This window comes from Lissotriton helveticus, chromosome 1_1 (assembly GCF_964261635.1).
Source record: "Lissotriton helveticus chromosome 1_1, aLisHel1.1, whole genome shotgun sequence".
NCBI lineage: Eukaryota > Metazoa > Chordata > Amphibia > Caudata > Salamandridae > Lissotriton > Lissotriton helveticus.
The window spans coordinates 1,384,911,333-1,384,929,120 of NC_136057.1; the positions used below are offsets into that span (position 1 = coordinate 1,384,911,333).

At 46.0% G+C, this 17,788-nt stretch overlaps 1 protein-coding gene across 1 annotated transcript in view; it reads left to right on the forward strand.

The window, feature by feature from the left end:
• The window catches only part of PDXP (pyridoxal phosphatase), a 109,062-nt gene extending 93,218 nt beyond the window's left edge, over positions 1-15,844 (forward strand). The window contains exon 2 of the mRNA XM_078684051.1: positions 15,555-15,844. Coding sequence (XP_078540177.1) covers positions 15,555-15,781 — 227 coding nt within the window. The 3' untranslated portion in view covers positions 15,782-15,844. The remainder of the gene's footprint in view (positions 1-15,554) is intronic.
• Positions 15,845-17,788: the final 1,944 nt, after the last annotated feature.

Sequence of the window (17,788 nt, forward strand, 5' to 3'; positions counted from 1 at the left end):
TAAGCAATACAGTTCTGAAACACACTCTAGCATTGAGCTCAATGGGTTTTTCATAGGAAAGTACAGTTGATTACTTTATGGATTACTTTGGTAGTTCCAGGACTAGATCTTGGATTCAGTCCTGGGGTCTAACCTGGAACCAGATTAGCAAAAACGTTTTAGTTACTGTGATGAATTTTCCTGAAATAAAGCTGTTTTAAAAGTTCACACTTAGAAACTTTTCAAGATGATTCTGACAATGTTATCCAATGGGAGGAAATTCCCATTTCGACCAGCACTTCGAGAGGTAAATTGGGATCTTGGAGCACAGGTAGGTACCCCAAAGGGAGGCACAGGGGGCCGCGGGGCGCCGGGTGCAGGGGTGTCTTTGGGGGTCGGAAAAGCTTACCCTCGGCTGGTCGCGGTTGGTGTGGCCCCTGGTTCTGAGTCTGCAGCCGTCGGCTGGTTCGTCAAGGAGAGACTTTGGGCACTGGACTTCGGGTCCCAGTCACTGGGGGGACATCCTCGTGGTCTTGGTTTGGGTTGGCCCGGGCTCGACTGGTGCAGAGTGGGCTGGTCCGGAGCTTCCTGGTAGGCACCAGGTGGGTTGTTGCAGCAGAGCCTCTGCTGATCCGAGTCCCAATCTTTGAGCGGGTCAAGGCAGGCAGGTCCTCTGGGTGTTTCAACGTTGCTGTCCACGGAGGTCGCCAGGATTAGGCAGGACCAGGTTCTAGGATCAACAGGCCGGTAGGGCTGGGGCCAAGTCAGTTGTTGTTGTCCTGTTGGCAGCTGCGCGGCTGGTCTTCTTCTTGATCTTCTTTCTTCTTGTGATAACGGGATCTGAGGAAGGAAGGTTCAGGGAGCCCCTAAATACTAAATTTAGGGGCGTTACAGGTAGGGCAAGGGCAGGGACCAATGGGTCCCTGTCCTGGGGTGAGTACACCCCCTAGCCTGCTCCTCTCCTGTGGAATAGGGGCAGAAGCCTAGCTGGGATTGGGCAGGACTCCCCATCTACAAGATGGCCGGAGCTCGGGGTCGTGCTTCACCTCGCCTCTTCCACCTGAGGGTGGAGTTGGCACAGGTTGGCACCCCTCCCTTCCTGACGTAGTTTTTCTTGCCAATCTTCCCGCCAGAGTGGGGGTAGGACTGGTGGGGGGCTGGTTGCTGGGTACAGCAAATGGTCTGGAGAAGCTCTCAGAGGCGGTATGCCATTGAAGATTCCCCCTGTCCATCCTGGGGGAGGAGACCTATCACCTCGCCCAGGATGTGCTTTGTTGCAGACCCAGGAGAGTGGGGGGCTCTCCACCCAGGGGTCCAGCAACATGTCTGCTGTGTGGCAGCCACTCAGCCCAGATGTGGATTGTAGGTTCGGGTTTTGGGGGGCATCTCTGTTATGCCCTCTCATGCATGTTACATTAAATCCCATACTGGCATCAGTACGGGTTTAGGGTTTAATGTGTTGAGAAGTTTGATACCAAATTTGTCAGTCTTCAGTGTAGCCATTATGGTGCTGTGGAGTTCGTAATGACAACCTCCCAGCACCATATACTCTTAAGTGGTATCACTGCACTTACAGTGCCCAGGAATGGCCCTGGGTACTGTAGGGGCACAGGGCTCATGCACCTGTGCCCTCACCTCTGGCACCCAGCTAGAGGGGTGACTGAGGTATGCCAGGGCAGTGGGTTCTGTGGGCATGGCACACAGGGATGTGTGCCATGTCGACTCTTGTTTTAGTTCTGTACTTAGGCACTCAGCCTGCAAAGGCAGTGTGTGGGTGCCAGGTTACAGGGCCCCTGAGAGTGGCACAATCAGTGCTGCAGCCCTCAGGGGTCTTCTCTGGTCATCATACCCTGGGTACCTAGGGTACCATTTACTAGTGGCTGACAGGGGGCCAGAGATGCCAATTGGGTATTTTGTTTCAGCATAGTTTTTAGGGAAGGAACACGGGCCCTGGGTACCTGATTGGCAGGGACCCAGGGCACACTCAGTCAAAGCACATCAGCAGTTCCCAAAAAAAGTGGGGGCATACCCAGGCAAGAAAGATGGCACTTTCTCACATCTGGTCTTTTGTAGGTTCTGTAAAATATTAGAATGTTTATCTACGTCAAAGGATGCGGCAGACGCCGCCATGTCTAGACCCTCAAGGTCCGGACAAACATTTTGATGCCAAAGAGCATTTCGTATGGGGTCTACCCACACAGAGACCTTCTAGGGAGATTAAGTGCACGCTATTGAGGTGGGCTAGCCAGTTCCGGCCTGTACCTAATAACCTAGCTGTCAATGATCACTTTAAGTCACGGTTCATCCGCTCCACAACACTATTGCCCTCAGGCCGATATAGAGACAAAAATTTGACTTGGACCCCCAATGAACGCAGGGCATCCTTGTATGCCTTAGAGGCAAACGCCGGACCCTGGTCCGAATGGAAGGTACCACATGTAAAAATTCCCACAAAGACATGCATATCCCTTATGACAGTTTGAGAATCAGCACTCCGTTGGGGCCACAACCACACAAAGCGTGTGCACGAATCAACTGCAACTAACATGTACTTATACGCCGTATCAGAGGAGAAAGGACCGCAGTGATCTAAATAAACACACACAAGTGGTTTATTAGATATGTATAACTGTGTCTGGGGCTGGCGTGCAGCAGTAGAAGGTTTAATCTGCTGGCAAATGTCACAATGAAGGACATAATCACACGTCTGTTTGTACAATCCCCGCCACCAGTAACGCTGTTGTAGGAGAGAAACAGTAGCTGACACACCGGCATGCGCTGAGGCCATCCCCTCGTGTACCGCTGTAATCAAAGTCTGCCTGCGGTCTGTGTTGGAATCAACCTGTCACCAACGTCGTTAATTCTCACATAAGGAACTTTATCAGGACTTAAATGATAAGAGTATTTAGAAGGGAAACCTTTCGGGTAATTACCTCCCTTCTCTGTTGCGACAATAGCTGCCAAGATGTCATCATCAATCTTACTTTCGGAACGTGTAACTGCTGCTACTGAATATACTGAAACAGCCGTCTTGGCGGCTTCATCAGCAAGACTGTTGCCAGTCTCCTCCACTGGTGGGTGAGACCGATGAATCCTGCAAAGAGCGAGGAGAACGTTCATCAGGAACCTGAAAACGATCAGGTGACTTAATCGTAGAGCGGTCGCGCAATTCATAAGTGCGCACTGTGGATACAGGTATTGGCAAGGGAGAACGGACCCCCTGTTTTTGTTGCTATTTCCGCTGTTTTTTAATTTTTAGTCCAAGTCTGTTTCTGACCTGAGGGGGCGATCATCTTTGTCAGACTTCACCGCCTGTGTTTGCTTTTGCGCTGTCTTGGCTCAAGGCTTAACACGTAAACTGTTATGTGCAACGGTCCTATAAGCCGCCGTGATAATTCTCGGGGTTTCTCTGCATCGGGGACATCGCGCAAAGCATTAGACACCTGAAAACTTACCGCATCTCTCTTAACGTTAGCAAGGACAAGATCGGAAACTGCGTCAAACACTCCCAACGAGTCTCATTCCCAATTCAAAAGCCACCTCCGGTCTGTGCTCATCCTGAACACGCTTAATAACGGAGGGTAGGACAGACATCGACGGGGTGCCGAAGCATCTCGTATAGACTGCCACAAAAATCATACCCCATGTGGTACAGTCAATCACTTCAGGCACTATATCTTTCTTCAAACTAATTGTAATAATCCTGTGTTTCTCCACAGGAGTCGGGTTAGGTAATACTGCTTCCAGTTGGTCAAATTGCTGGTCAAGCCGAAAAGGCATTTCATCCTTATCTTGGGGACGCTTGCCCATAACCGCATTAACCATAATGGGACTAAGCTTCAAATCAACTGGATGCGCTGCAATACCAGGGCCCCCACCTGGCATGTTGCGGGAAATATAATGAACCAAAGTCCTTATAACTGCTACTGCAGAGGTATAAAGGGGCCTCAATTCAAGTAAGGGGCATTCCCCTGCACGCGGGTGCGGGGTAAATCCAGCCAAAACGGGTCAAGAAGCGCTTGGAATGGACCAAGGACCCAATCTAATTGCAGTGAGAGGGTGGGGAAGGGTGCCCTCAAACCAAACGCGGTGCTGCCAATCAGAAATCGGAATCTCCTGTGTCCTATAAGGAGTGTACTCCGCAGGCACGGCAGTGGGAGTGTACGTATGAAACACATTAGTATCCGCATTAACTGCCGGAAGTGTAACCCATGAGTAGAAAAGCTCAAAAGGGTAATCTGCGTCAGCACTCACAACAAAAACAACTGCCATGCCTTCCAAGGCAACGTTGAGACCCTGCAGATGATTGCGAACAGCCAATCGACTGTGCTGTGGGATATCAACGGCCGCAAGGACACAGAAAGATATGGACTATACAATGCGATATAATATAGCACAACTGGGTAGTAATCCAATAGCAAACCGTTTTTATATTTATCAAGCTTGAAAAGACCTATTTAGCTGTAGGTAGGTTTATCCGTCACCACTGTCAACCGGAAACAATAGTGAGGGGGTCGTAGACTGATATAACCACTACACAAGAGTCTCAAATTAGGACCACAACGTTAGGTGCGCCATGTTGCAGGGATTCTGATCCTACACAGAACTGCACAGAGACCCAGTTCCTCAGTGAATTGTGGTGTACCAAAAACTCACCTCAGTGCCTAGAAACCCTAACCAGGTAGCATTAGTGTCACATTAGCTCTTCGTCCTACAGCAAAGGAACCAATGATTAGACAACCCAGAACATGCGACTTAGGTTCTACTCAGGAATGGTGGTAAGCAAGAACACTTTTTCGTTAAACTCTCATACAAGTCCATAACAGGAGTAAAAAAGAGACACAGAACAGTTCAAATATTAATTTTAACGACGTGCTCTAAGATGCAGTATCTTTGCTAACATAAGCAGGCATATGAATAGAAATAATATGATCAGCATTGTTACAATTCCACAAAACACAAAGGGAGCAATCATATTAAAATGATGGTGAAAATAGGTCCTATGGGCCTAGTAAATCACCCTCCCTAGCTAGGAACTATGTTTTATAAAATATAGAAGGTCTCTTAGGGGGACCCCATACCTCCAAGATCAGCAGGTGTGAATCACATCAGGATCTGCAAAAGCTTTCTGTCTGTCTGGAAAAATGGGCTTCTTCCTAGTGCCTGGAATCATGCTTACAGTGTGATATTAAAGGCGCCAGAATCACATTGGCTTGCAGCTGCATATATGTTATGGCTAGAACATGAGCCGATTAGCTCGAACAACAGCTGCTTTGTTATGATGACCTTGTAGGCTTTAGAACTCCATGTGCAGACTAGAGTCACAATGTAAGTCTAGGGATGCTGAAAACAAGCCCTTCTCATGTGTAGCATTTCACGCAGCCTAACTTACAACAACAATTATATGTAGTGTCGTGTGCAAAAGCGCCAAAAAGGTAAAATGACGTTTAAACTTCTAATAAGCCTATGCTAACTTAATGTGCGAAACAAGGCCCAGCCCACACTACAGCAGAGCCACTGAGGGAAAGGAACAGGCTAAGGAGAGAGGGAGGGGCAGAGGTAAAGATGAGTGTCGATAAAAAGTATTGAGAAAAACCAAAGGAAATGATGGACGGAACGTTGACATTACAAGCACTCACCCCCAGTCAACTGATCTGGGTTTAATCCATCCCCGTTCTTTAGCCCACTCTGCCACCCCAGTTCAGACATGGCCATATGCAAATCAGTCTGACCCTGTGCCTCATGGGAACAGTCCAGTCCGAACTGCCAAGCCATGCCTTCCCTGGTCCGGAAACAAGCTACCGAGGACTGGTTTCTGGCATTTCAGCCGTCTTCAGCCCGGCTTGCTTGGAACCTTTGGCAAAGTGAGCAAGGGACTCACGTCTGAGCATACCCTGCCAACTTATAGCGAACAAAGAAAAACCAAAGGAAATGATGGACGGAGCGTTGACAATACAAGCACTCACCCCCAGTCAACTGATCTGGGTTTAATCCATCACCGTTCTTTAGCCCACTCTGCCACCCCAGTTCAGACATGGCCATATGCAAATCAGTCTGACCCTGTGCCTTATGGGAACAGTGCAGCCCGAACTGCCAAGCCATGCCTTCCCTGGACCGGAAACAAGCTACCGAGGACCGGTTTCTGGCATTTCAGCCGTCTTCAGCCCGGCTTGCTTGAATCCAGTGGCAAAGTGAGCAAGGGACTCGCGTCTGAGCATGCCCTGCCAACTTATGCCGAACAAAGAAAAACCAAAGGAAATGATGGACGGAGCGTTGACAATACAAGCACTCACCCCCAGTCAAAAAGTATTGGGCAGCAAGAAAGAGGAAGGAAAGACATGCGTGAAAAATTGCCAAATAAAGTGAGAGAAGGAAACAAACTGGGAAGAGCTGACAGTTGAAGATTAGGGCATGGAGGCAAGGCGTGAACTGCAACTGCGGACACTGCTGAACTATTGAACCTATGTTGCTCACTATACAGTACACTCATACAAAATTGGTAGCAAAGATTGACAGTCTAGTGCTTGATGTAGGATAACTCTGAACAGGAGAACCTGGCAGTTTTAGTATCAGAAGCCGAAGCAAAACGGACAATGAGATCTGAGTCCTCAGGAAGCACTAAGAGAACATGCAAGACAGAATCTTGTTCCTTAAATACTGGGCTGAAGACGCAGAAGGAAAAGCTATGAGGACCAACATTCAGATTGGTGGTCTCATCGAACAAACTAAGAGCTTTAACACCAAACATTTTTTGTCAGGGTTACTAAGTACTTTGGGTGGGCAGTTAACTCTCTGCTCTGCCAGCAGAATTTACAAAAGTCGAGAACTCCAAACGGAGTGCAGAGTGCAAAGTTTTCAAAAACTCTGCACTCGCAGTGGAGCAGACTTTACCGGTGCCACTTAGGGGGAGTCTAGGACTTAACTCCAAATGGTGGCTATCCATGGCGGTGCCGCCCCGCCACCAGTCTGTCCTTCCTTCCTGCACTCCGCTTAGAAGCCTAAGCCTCTGCTGCTTGGGCTCGGAAGGAATCCAATGCAGGGAGCCGCCCTCAGCCAGCTTAGTGCAGCAGCTAGCCCCAACTTAAAGGACAGCAAGAACGGCAGGGCGCATGTCGTATTGCTTGAAGGCATGCCTGTTCTGATGAAATCCCATGATCTGGTCAGGCATGCCTTCACACAGTATGATATGCGCACTGCAGTTCTTGCTGTCCTTTGAGTTTGTGTTAGCTCCTGCCCTAAGCTGGCTGAGGGCGGCTCCCACATTGAATTCCTTCTGAGTCTGAGCAGCGGAGGCTCAGGCTTCTAAGCGGCGTGCAGTCAACTGGAAGTTATTGGCGGCTAGGAAAGGCTTGTGGCTGAGCGGCACCGCCTTGGATAGCTGGTGCCACCAAAACCCACTGACCAAGTGAAGGCGGCGGCTCCGGACTAAAGGCCTTACTACGTGGTGGGGGAGTTGCACGCGTCACACTGACTCACCAAGAGAGACCAAGCAAAAAAGGTCTCAATTGATACAAGTTAATCTGTTGGGGCGCGGAACTCCGCGGAATTTCACTGAATTTTCAAGTAACTCAGTGAAATTCAGTGGAATACAACTCCGCAAGCTCCACCCGGGCCCGCTAAGTAACAACACTTGCAACCTATTGCATGACCAAGTTCTTCTCAGTTGAATATGCACACAGTATCATTATTGGTGTCTGGAGGGCCAGCCAGGCCTACAATCTGTAAACTATTATAATACAGCCAAAAAGGCATAATCCTGTAGTGTGCTAGGCGAGATGACTGCAGTTCTGCCTAAAAGTGGGCAGATAAGGCAATTTTCTTCAGGTTCTGCTCCTTGTAGAGGCCATGCAATGCATTATGGGTGAGACCGTCTGCTTGGTGTGAAGCATTTCTCACAGGGTGAAGGGATAGCTGTAATCCTAGCTGTGCTATGAAACGGACCATGCCCATGCTGTGACAAAAGCCTTGCTTCCAGTTGACAGGTTGTAGTAGGCAAGAATGACTAGGCGGGTGTTTTGAGACTCATATATAATGTCTTTATTGTTGCAGATCGACCAACATTCTGGTACATTAAACAACATACAAGAAAGGGTTTGGACAGTTTGCATCCTGAACAATTATTTCAAGGTGCTCTCAAATATAATGATCATGGAAAAGGAGTCACAGTGAAGAAAAGCAATTGCCCAGAGTCGCACAGTTTAGTAATCTAGTGAGCCAGGTTCTATGGGTCAGGGCACTATAAAAGCTCCAAACTGACCTGTATGGCCCATACACAATTGATGATGCAAAAGTAATGATTTTTCTGTGACAGATAACAGAGGAGAGCGTATCTGGAAGTTAAGAAACAACTCCCTGAATGACCCCTCAGGTGAATGTGATCATTCCAAGTGGGCCTGAAAGTCTTGTACAATGGGATGTCTCACATCTTCACTGCAGTATTGAAATGTGCGAAAGCTCTAACAAACTCTGGGAGCCCTATTGGTCATCCCAGAACAGATTGAAATATAAACTGCAACTAAGGAGAAACCCATATAAGGTTGACAGACCATCTGCTACTCTGCACAAGCTGAGAGGGTTGCTGCGGCAGTGGAGGAACTCCATGAATTGTTGCGCTTGATTGTCACCAGTGGCTTAGGAGACAGCCCATTGGTGATTAATGGCAACACAGATGACCTGGAAACTTCCCTGATTATGGGACACATGGCAGAACCTCTGAACCTATGCAAAATAATGAGGCCCTCTGGCTGCTCTTAGCTAGCTTGGCTGGATTATATTGCCTGTTAGACTTCCCCTAGTAAAACTTTAGGTGGCAGTGCTGTGAGATGCAGGTTTTTGGGGGGCTGTGAGGGATATCAATGTGGACTACTGTAGGGGAAATGGAGGTACATCAGGGAGTATGCAGGCTGAATCATAAGTGTTAGGTTAATGATTTGGGGAGTGTGTATCAGGATAGTAATTGGACCTCCAATGATGCTAGAGGGGCAAGTATGCAAAGCAGAGACTGCCATGCGTACTCTGAGGGAGTCTGGACTTGACTATAAGAGCAATAAGAGATTACTAGCATGTAAGGAAAGGTACAAGATGATCAAACCTTGCTTGAATTGATTTGCTTATAAGGAACTCGGAGCCAAGCTACTTTGAGAGGGTGATAGAACAGGCAGGTTGTTAACAAGCTTCCTGACCTCGGAGGTGCCTCAAATTCCAGTGGCTATGCTGTGAGGGGATAACCCGGAGTTGGCACTATGCCCACACTAACATCAATGGCATTTTTGTTAATTACTATACCTCCTTGGATGCACTACTATGTGAGTTATAGGGCACATTTACTGAAGTTCTAAGGACATCAGGTTCTCTCCATTTCATCAGAAGTTCAGTGACTTGCTCTGGAGGCACCACTGACCCAGGCTGAAACTAGGCAAGCTATAGAAGTGATAACGAGGGGCCAAAACCCAGGATCGAATGGCCTGCCAAACAAATTTTACTCCACGTACAAAAGACTGCTGACTTCTCAGCGCTTGGATATCTATAACCTTCACAAACTTACTCATGCTTCCACAAATGAAAGAGATTCTACTAGTGATTCTGAAAGTTGCCCGTGATAGTTTTGATAGGCATTTGAAACGACCACTCTCTATGATGATATCCACTGTACAATTCTGGGAAGGTGCTAACAAATAGATTGCTGCCCTTGCTCTCTCTTTGCTCATGAGCAAAATGGCTTCATTTTGGGCGGGCAAACTTCTTTGAACTTTGAGATTAGTCTACTCGAGGACCTACCTCCTAGATGCTGAACATTTACCAGCAGTGGCAACATTGTCCTGTTCAAAATTAATAGAATTTCACTTTCTTCATCACAACTATCTTACCCCAAGGAAGCTCAGTACAATATGAAGACTAATGATTAATCTCCCAGACATGAGAGTCTAAAGACAGATTTGTAGGAGAACTCGAATCTAATAGATACTGGAAACATGAATAAAATAATAGCAAAAGTTGGAGGTAGAAGAATCGACTGTACTCTGAGGGTGAGCAGAATGGGCTGGATGTCCATAGCCAAATGAGGGAAGAAGGAGCAGGTGTGCAGATTTGATCATAGTTGTAGCAAAATGTTGCCTAGCCATGTCATGAAGATCAACAATAGCACTTGACAAAAAAATGTTTACGAGAGAAAGAAATTGGTGGAGGCAGAATGTGCAACAGTGAGAAACTCAGTTATACACATACATGGATCACATAAGGGAACTAATAATATTGGAAATCAAATGGCTTTCTGGTTATAGGTTACCCTGAATGACCGTTCCTCCTAACTGCATATCTCAGTGTACTGGTGTATGTTTAACAATTAAATATAGACAGTATAAGAGGAAGAGGAGAATCAAGGGATGGACACACACCTTGCGCCAGAAGAGCAGAAACAATGTTTAGTTTAGTAGACTTACCACCAGTGAGAGACCCAGTTTACTCGGGGTCCCAATCAGTATCCTATGGTATTGCGTACTTGTGATCACCCACTAAAAACAATTTAGAGGTATCCCCAACACAGTTTGTATTGTTTAATGAGGTATACATCTATTGTCTGCACTTATGAAAGGATAGACTGTCATATGAAGAGTACATTTTAAAATAACGTATGTGCTTGAGGGTGATATCCATATGCACTGTTATAACATGATTGTTTTGAAACTTTATAAAATTTTTATTAAAATATCAATAATTTGGTCCCGCACGTCAGATGCTAAACTCATTTCCGTTCTCTACAAGATGCTACAGGCTGCGCAGGCGCACATACACAACCCGGGCAGGGAGCGGTGGGAGAGAGAATTGGGTAGGACTTTTAGCCACAAAGATTGGGAGGGGATCTCTTACAGGGCCTGACACTCCGCATACCACATGGGACTCACAGAGACATTCACGAAAGCGGTGACATATTGGTATTATACCCCAGAAAGGCTACATGCGTGGGACCGCAGCCGAGAGGTGACCTGTTGGCGTGGCTGTGGCCAGGTTGGCAACCTGGTGCATTTGTTGTGGGAATGTGTACAGATTCAACCCTACTGGGCTCAAGTACTGGATGAAATCGACAAGCACTTTGAGACAGAACTCCAGCTCTTTCCTGCCTATAAACTATTAGGTCTTCCTAACTCTCTGACCTACCCCTTAAGATCACGCAGAGGCAGACAGATGGCTATCGCACTAGGCTCTGTATTACAAAACATACTCACACACTGGCGTACTCCCACCACACCCTCCTTTGTACCATGGCTGCACCGGTTATGGCACGTGCTCGGAATGGAGAAACTATCACTTACTATAGCGGGAGAAGGAGACAAATATGATGACCTACGGCAACCATTCATGACACTCTTGACCACCGAATTCCGGGAAATCACATGTCCCTGATATCTTGCTCACGGAACCACGGAAGACGGACTGTTAAGTAGATCATTGGGGGCTCGGCACAGTTGGGAGGAGAGTTTGGGGGGGGGGTTGGGGGTGAGGCTGGTGCACTGGATGCGAGGAGGGAGGGGGGGGTCCCTGGGACAGGGGGGTTAGTTTTTTCTAATTTCATTTGCTTCTTCCTACCTTTTTCATACCATTTACGAGCACTTGACTGATTTCACCTTGAATACTGAACCCATGCCTATAAAGGACTCTGCCCGATTGCACAGTTATGATCTTGAGGGGTCACAGCTACAATGTACATGGAGATGACTGTATGCCTTTCCTTTTTGAAATCAATAAAAACATTTAAACCATAAAATATAAATAATTTGGAACAATGTCACACCTAAGGTACTGCCCTTGTGTGGCTTACCTTTTTTCTATCTGAGAGGTCATGAACAGTCCCCGTCCCACAATTTTAGTTATGTTTGAAACCTCTCACCATCTCTCCTCACTGTTCTACTGTCTATTGACTTTTGAATGTGAAATGTTGTAAGTTCAAAGAGTAGTGCCTAGATCTTGGCGCACGCCATAAAATAGGTTCTCTACTTCTTCACCATTGTATCACTCTTTATATTCTTATCCAGAATCCTATGCTTTGTAGCCAAGTGCCAAAACCAAAGGGGATGATGGACGGAGTGTTGAACATTGCAAGCACTCACCCCCAGTCAACTGATCTGGGTTTAACCCCTTTCCTGCGCATGACTGAGCCACGGGCAGCGTGTGCTCATGATGGCATGGTTCTGTCATGCTGCGGCTGCTCCACCCACGTGGCACTGATGCCCGGCCTGTGCGGGTGAATTAGTTAGTGGGCGGGGTTGTGATGGAACCATGCTGTCATGAGCACAGCTCGCCCATGACTCATGATGGTGTGGTTCCGTCACGAGCATGGCGGCGCCACGCTCACCCCCTCTCTCTCTCTCTCCCCCCCCCCCCCCCCAGCACCGCGGCATAATTACCACCGTGGCCAAGGGGTTCATCCCTCATCATTCTTTAGCTCACTCCGTCACCCCAGTTCAGACATGGCCATATGCAAATCAGTCTGAACCTGTGTCTCATGGGAACAGTCCAGCCTGAACTGCCAAGCCATGTCTTCCCTGGACTGGAAACAAGCATTCTGGGATCGGTTTCGGACTAACAGCCCTCATCAGCCAGGCTAGCTTGATTCCAGTAGCAAAGTGAGCAAGGGACCCACGTCTGGGCATACCCTGCCAACTTAAGGCAAACAAAGCAAAACCAAGTGCCTACATCTATCTAACATTATTGGGTGGTGATGCTTTTCCTTTCTGGCATCAGAGCACTGGAACCCTTTGGCTCCCAAGTTCCAGGGACTCCAGTTTTCTGGCCTTTGAAGAAAAAAATGAAAACTTGCCTATTTCATGTTAATGCAGTCGCCGCCTCTCCTTTAGTTATCGCTAAGACCGCTTGATTATGGTAGCAGTTCACTTTACATATTATTTTCAATCATTCATTTAATTCAGCAGAACAGGATAGAAATGTGTTTAAACTGCACCAATTGCCACCATTTTGTGAAGCACTCCGGGAGGTGGGAAGATGAAGAAAATTAAAAATATTCTAAAAGTATTTTGAAGGGCTAATGGGTTGAGGCAAAGGCAATTGACCTAAGGTGTTTTACAATGCATTATATTCCACTAATTGTTGACAAAACTAGAAGTCTAATGATAAATGTCAGTGGTAGTAGGGAAACACGTTGCACTCTATTTACAACAAGTACAACTAAGTTCAACAGTTACCATTTGTTCTACTAGAATTCATTAAAGGAGAGTCCTAAACTTTCTATAAAAGTTGTCAAATACTATCATGAATACATTATTGTTAGCGGCCCAGCGTGCTTTAGATTGAGCTGTCCTATATCGGCAAAAAATGACCCCCATGCATTATCCTACTACAATGACAGGATGACCCGCAAGAAATGTTTTGTCTGACATTGAATTTGCCTCCACCTCCAGCATTTTAAGTGTTAGCCCCCCGCCCAAATTTGGGTCTAGTTGCGCCCCTGTCCCGAGGACATGCGATGTTACAGGAGAGAATATGATGCGTATGAGAAGGGTAAATAATGCAGGTTCACTCTCCTATTCTCTGGAGAAATTGATTCCTGGGGCAAAGAGATTGTAGTCAAAAAGGAATGTCAATCATTGGCATCCTGGTTGCTCATAGGTTCAAAAGAATTTGAGATGGACACATTAAACGTGACCATGCACGGTTGAACTGGGCTAGCAGAAGAGGTGCCAGTGCTATGAGATGCAATGACTGTACGGCCACCTCCTGCACTCAAATGATGATTGTAAAAGAAATTCTGAGAAACTGGAATAATGCATGTGTCAGGTTGTGTTGGCAGTACCCTTAGAATGTTCCTGGCACACGTGGTGGTGTTAAAATGAATAACTATACATTATCATGACGAAGCTTTAAGGCCCTTGCCCAGCCAGGAGACCCATCTGACCACGTTAATTCTATGAAATATTGTGTGGGGGGCCAGCTGGTCGTGGGGCAATTGAACAACCTTATTTCTAAGTTGGCGATAGTCCTCCATAAGGCCATCTTTCAAATTAGGAACGTTGGTCAGGAGTACAGCAAAATGTGCAGCCGCTGGTGGAAGGCCCAAGTGCATAAAACCAAAGTCTGTTGTGGACACTATTACCTATGTTGCAGGCCCCATCAGACTGTGTGCTCCCCAAGATCCTGCTAGGCGATCTCACGCTAAAAGGGCCTGGCACCGGAGCACTTATATTGGCTTTCGAACCCTCAATCAAACCTGCTGGAATGGCACCTGTGGTCCCAATAGGGAGTGGAGTAGAAAGGCAGTAATGTGCATAGGTCAGAATTACATGGTGCAACAGAAACGGTGGGAAGTTTGAGAGCAGAGGTGAATTGCGGGGTGTTTTGAGGCAGAATGAAAATCGCGGTCAGTCCCAACGTTGAGTAATGATGTCTTACCAGCAACTTCTGCATTCGGTCTTCTCTTTTTTGGGCAAAGCACCAGAAGTGAGGGAGTCCCTTAACTGATGAACAGTTACATCAACGGTGAGGGTGCTACGAACAGAAGCATTCAATGTTTCAGATATGGGACCTATCAGTGAGTTTGAGGAATTGTTTGGATGAGGAACGCTGGGAGAGACAAGGGAGCCAACTGCAGGAGCCTTAGCAGCCAGCCTATGTTCCTCCTCCACAGTAGTGATCTCCTCGGAAATTGCCCCCGGCGTAGAAATTAGAAAGGTGAAAATATTCAGGCCATTGATTGCGGTTCCTCTTGTGGAAAGTTAGAAGTAGTGCAGATTTCCACTTATCCATAACAGCAGTAGAGGCAAGGCCCGGGCTGGTCTCAGTTGTGCGAGGATGGGCACAGAAAGGTCCACCGTTGGCCAGGTCAATGACCAGGCTCGGCCTTCATAGCGGAACAGCTACGGGTGCTTTGTAGTGCGTTCAGGGCCCCCACCCTCTCCCATAATATGGGTTGATGGGAAACAAAGTCTTCAGATGCTGTTTTTCATGCTCTATTCCTTAATGGTCATTAAAGGCAACATTCCAGTTGTTTACATTGTTCCTTTCCCCTGTCTTAGACCTCTGTGTCCATCAGCATATTGATGACCCTCACACACACCTCAAGTAGCCAGCAACAGGTGATCTCATTCAACTAAACAGTTCTATACCGCATTCCATAACTAGTTGCCTTCCAAATTCCTCCAACATGATCTTTCTAAGAATTATACGTTTCTTTTGCCCCTTTAGACTCGCATCTTCACATCCAGGACCGATACTCCTCTACTATCCTAATCCCAACACCTTGCCGCCCCATCCATGACTATCTCGATCTGCTACATCTCCAACTACCTGAGCTATTCCCTCAACTCCAAGCTTCAAAATGATCACATCTATAAATCTTGCCTTTTATGACTATAACGTTTTAAAGATTTAACCCACTCCTCTATTCCTCTAACAACTTCTTTGTAGTTGTGTCTAACTATCTCTAAACCGAACAATGTAAGCAGTAGCTCATCTCTCCCTTTCTCCCCTTGAGGTCAACATTTCAATCTATCTACACCACTTTCAAGATTATACAGCTACGATGATCAGGCTGCCTAACTGCAAATCTCTTCTTGTTTTTTTTGCAGCAAAGATGTTCTCCATTTCACTGTCCTTCTCTGAAGGAGTACAAATCTTCGCCCAGGCCTTCCAAGAATCCGGGTACCTCACATCCTCAGCACTACTCCGCTCCAGATTTGTTCTTTCATGGAGTGTTTTTCAAATGTCTAATTCACCACCAAGATACGTCCCCTTAATGTTTATGTTCTTCCCCACATTATGTGCAGTGACTATTTTTAATTGTAAATTTTTTTAGGTATGATTCAAGCACAAATTGGACTTTCCACACATGTTACGAGGTGAACCCACCTTTTCTTAATACGTGAGAATATAAATAAATTCATAATCTGATGTACAAGGTGGAGGTCTACGGTCTATTTATGAGAGGGTTGAATCACCTTTGCAAAGTGCAACGAGTCAAATGCATGACGCAAACCTCTAAAGTTAGATTTTTTTAAGCCACTTTGCGTGGCTCTGAGTGGTTTTAAAAATCTGGAGCAACGCAGCGCAAATCGATGCAATGCCTTACCCTGCCCTGGGAAGGCATTCCATAGGCATTGTGTGGGTGTTCTCATGCAACTCCCATGGATTTTGATGCATCCCCAGATTTACAAGAACTTGTAAACATGGAGATGTGCCAAAATCCAACACCTTCCTAGGGGGGGGGCGTAATGGGGATAAATCTCTTTCGCCTCATTTCTTCCTCCTTCTATGTGTGCTGCATTTCTGAGAATATGCCTCCCAGGATTGTTTTTGTGCAGGAAGAAGCCCCTTCACTGTATTGCCTTAAATAAAGCACATTCCTGCCTGTTCCTTGTTAAAGACTGCAGCGTGTGGCTTGCTGCGCTGCACTGCCTCACAAGCTCAACTACAAGCCCCTAAGTTTACAACCATGAGAAAGTTCAAGGGCTTCTGTTACCACACACTGAAACGTGTCAGTGTTCATTGATCTTTCACCAAGTCATGAGGCATTTCAATATATGATACTGGATTAAAGCACTGTAGATCTAGTTCCAACTTCATCAGATATTCTGATGCCTCAAGTTCTCTTGGATAATCACAGATCTGTAGGAATTGGTAATTTGGGGACTCATAATTACACATTACTCTTGAATCCATCCAACTTTGGAATTTTCAGTAACTTGTAATGAGGGCCTATGTTTAAATCTTCGATGCCTGCTTATAATGCATTTGGAAAATAAATATAATTTGGATGAACAAGAACTGAATGTTGCTAGCAATTCTGTTTAACAGGTTCATGTGTTTGTGGCAACAGCAACCATTGAGTGCTCCATTGCAACACTACAAACTCAAAATACATTCCTCTGCCTCCTCAAATCTCCCCCTTTGAATAATCTTGCCCTCTTTAATTCCTGTACATATTTCACATCAGCTCCATTTTTTGACAAAAATATATTATATACTACCATTGTGTAACACCTCTCAATGTTCACTGTCTGCCTTTATTATTTTCTGTTCTGCTTGCTTTGTTGTTTACAGTTTTATATAAGGCAATAACTCCAGGTGAGGCAGCACCTACGGCCCTGGTCTAATTCCTGTTTGGTTCCTACTCTGATGAATGGTGGGTTTGCAAATGTTTGATGGTTTAACTTACAAATGATACATTTAAAAAAATGGCAGCATTATATGATGAAAGCAAACGTTCACTCAAGACAGCACTCTTTATAAGGAAAAGAGCAATCTTAAGTAGATGGAGGACGTAAGTTGTCAAGAGGGCCCAAAGTTGAAGAGTATGTTAACAATATATACATAACCAAGCTACCACGGAAAAAAGTATGTTAAGATCAAGAACAGAGAATTACTATAAGGTGATACGATCAACATTTCTTAAGTTAAATGTCAATTCATGATGTTCCAGTCACAGTTACTCTTCAGGAGTCTTTAGTATTTTTTTATTTGTATATGTTCTATAGGAAAGAGTCTAATAAGAGTAATTAAATGTTGTGTCTCAATTGCTGTTTATTGTGCTGGTATTTGTTATTATGAATTTACTGTTCTAGTTAAACCTAAACTTTTGCAATGGGAACTTTTATGGGCTTTAATTTATCAAACAGTTTGAAGTCATTTAGACCCTGACAGGCTGTCCACTAGCTGTCATCTCTGAATGTATGATGGTATTCTGCATTATAACTACTTGCCTTCGGTGGGCGCTAGATTTTGTAATAGGTTAATTTCCTATTCCAACTCCAGTCTGCGCAACAGTAGGGAAGATGTTGGACTTGAAATCCAACACCAATGCGCC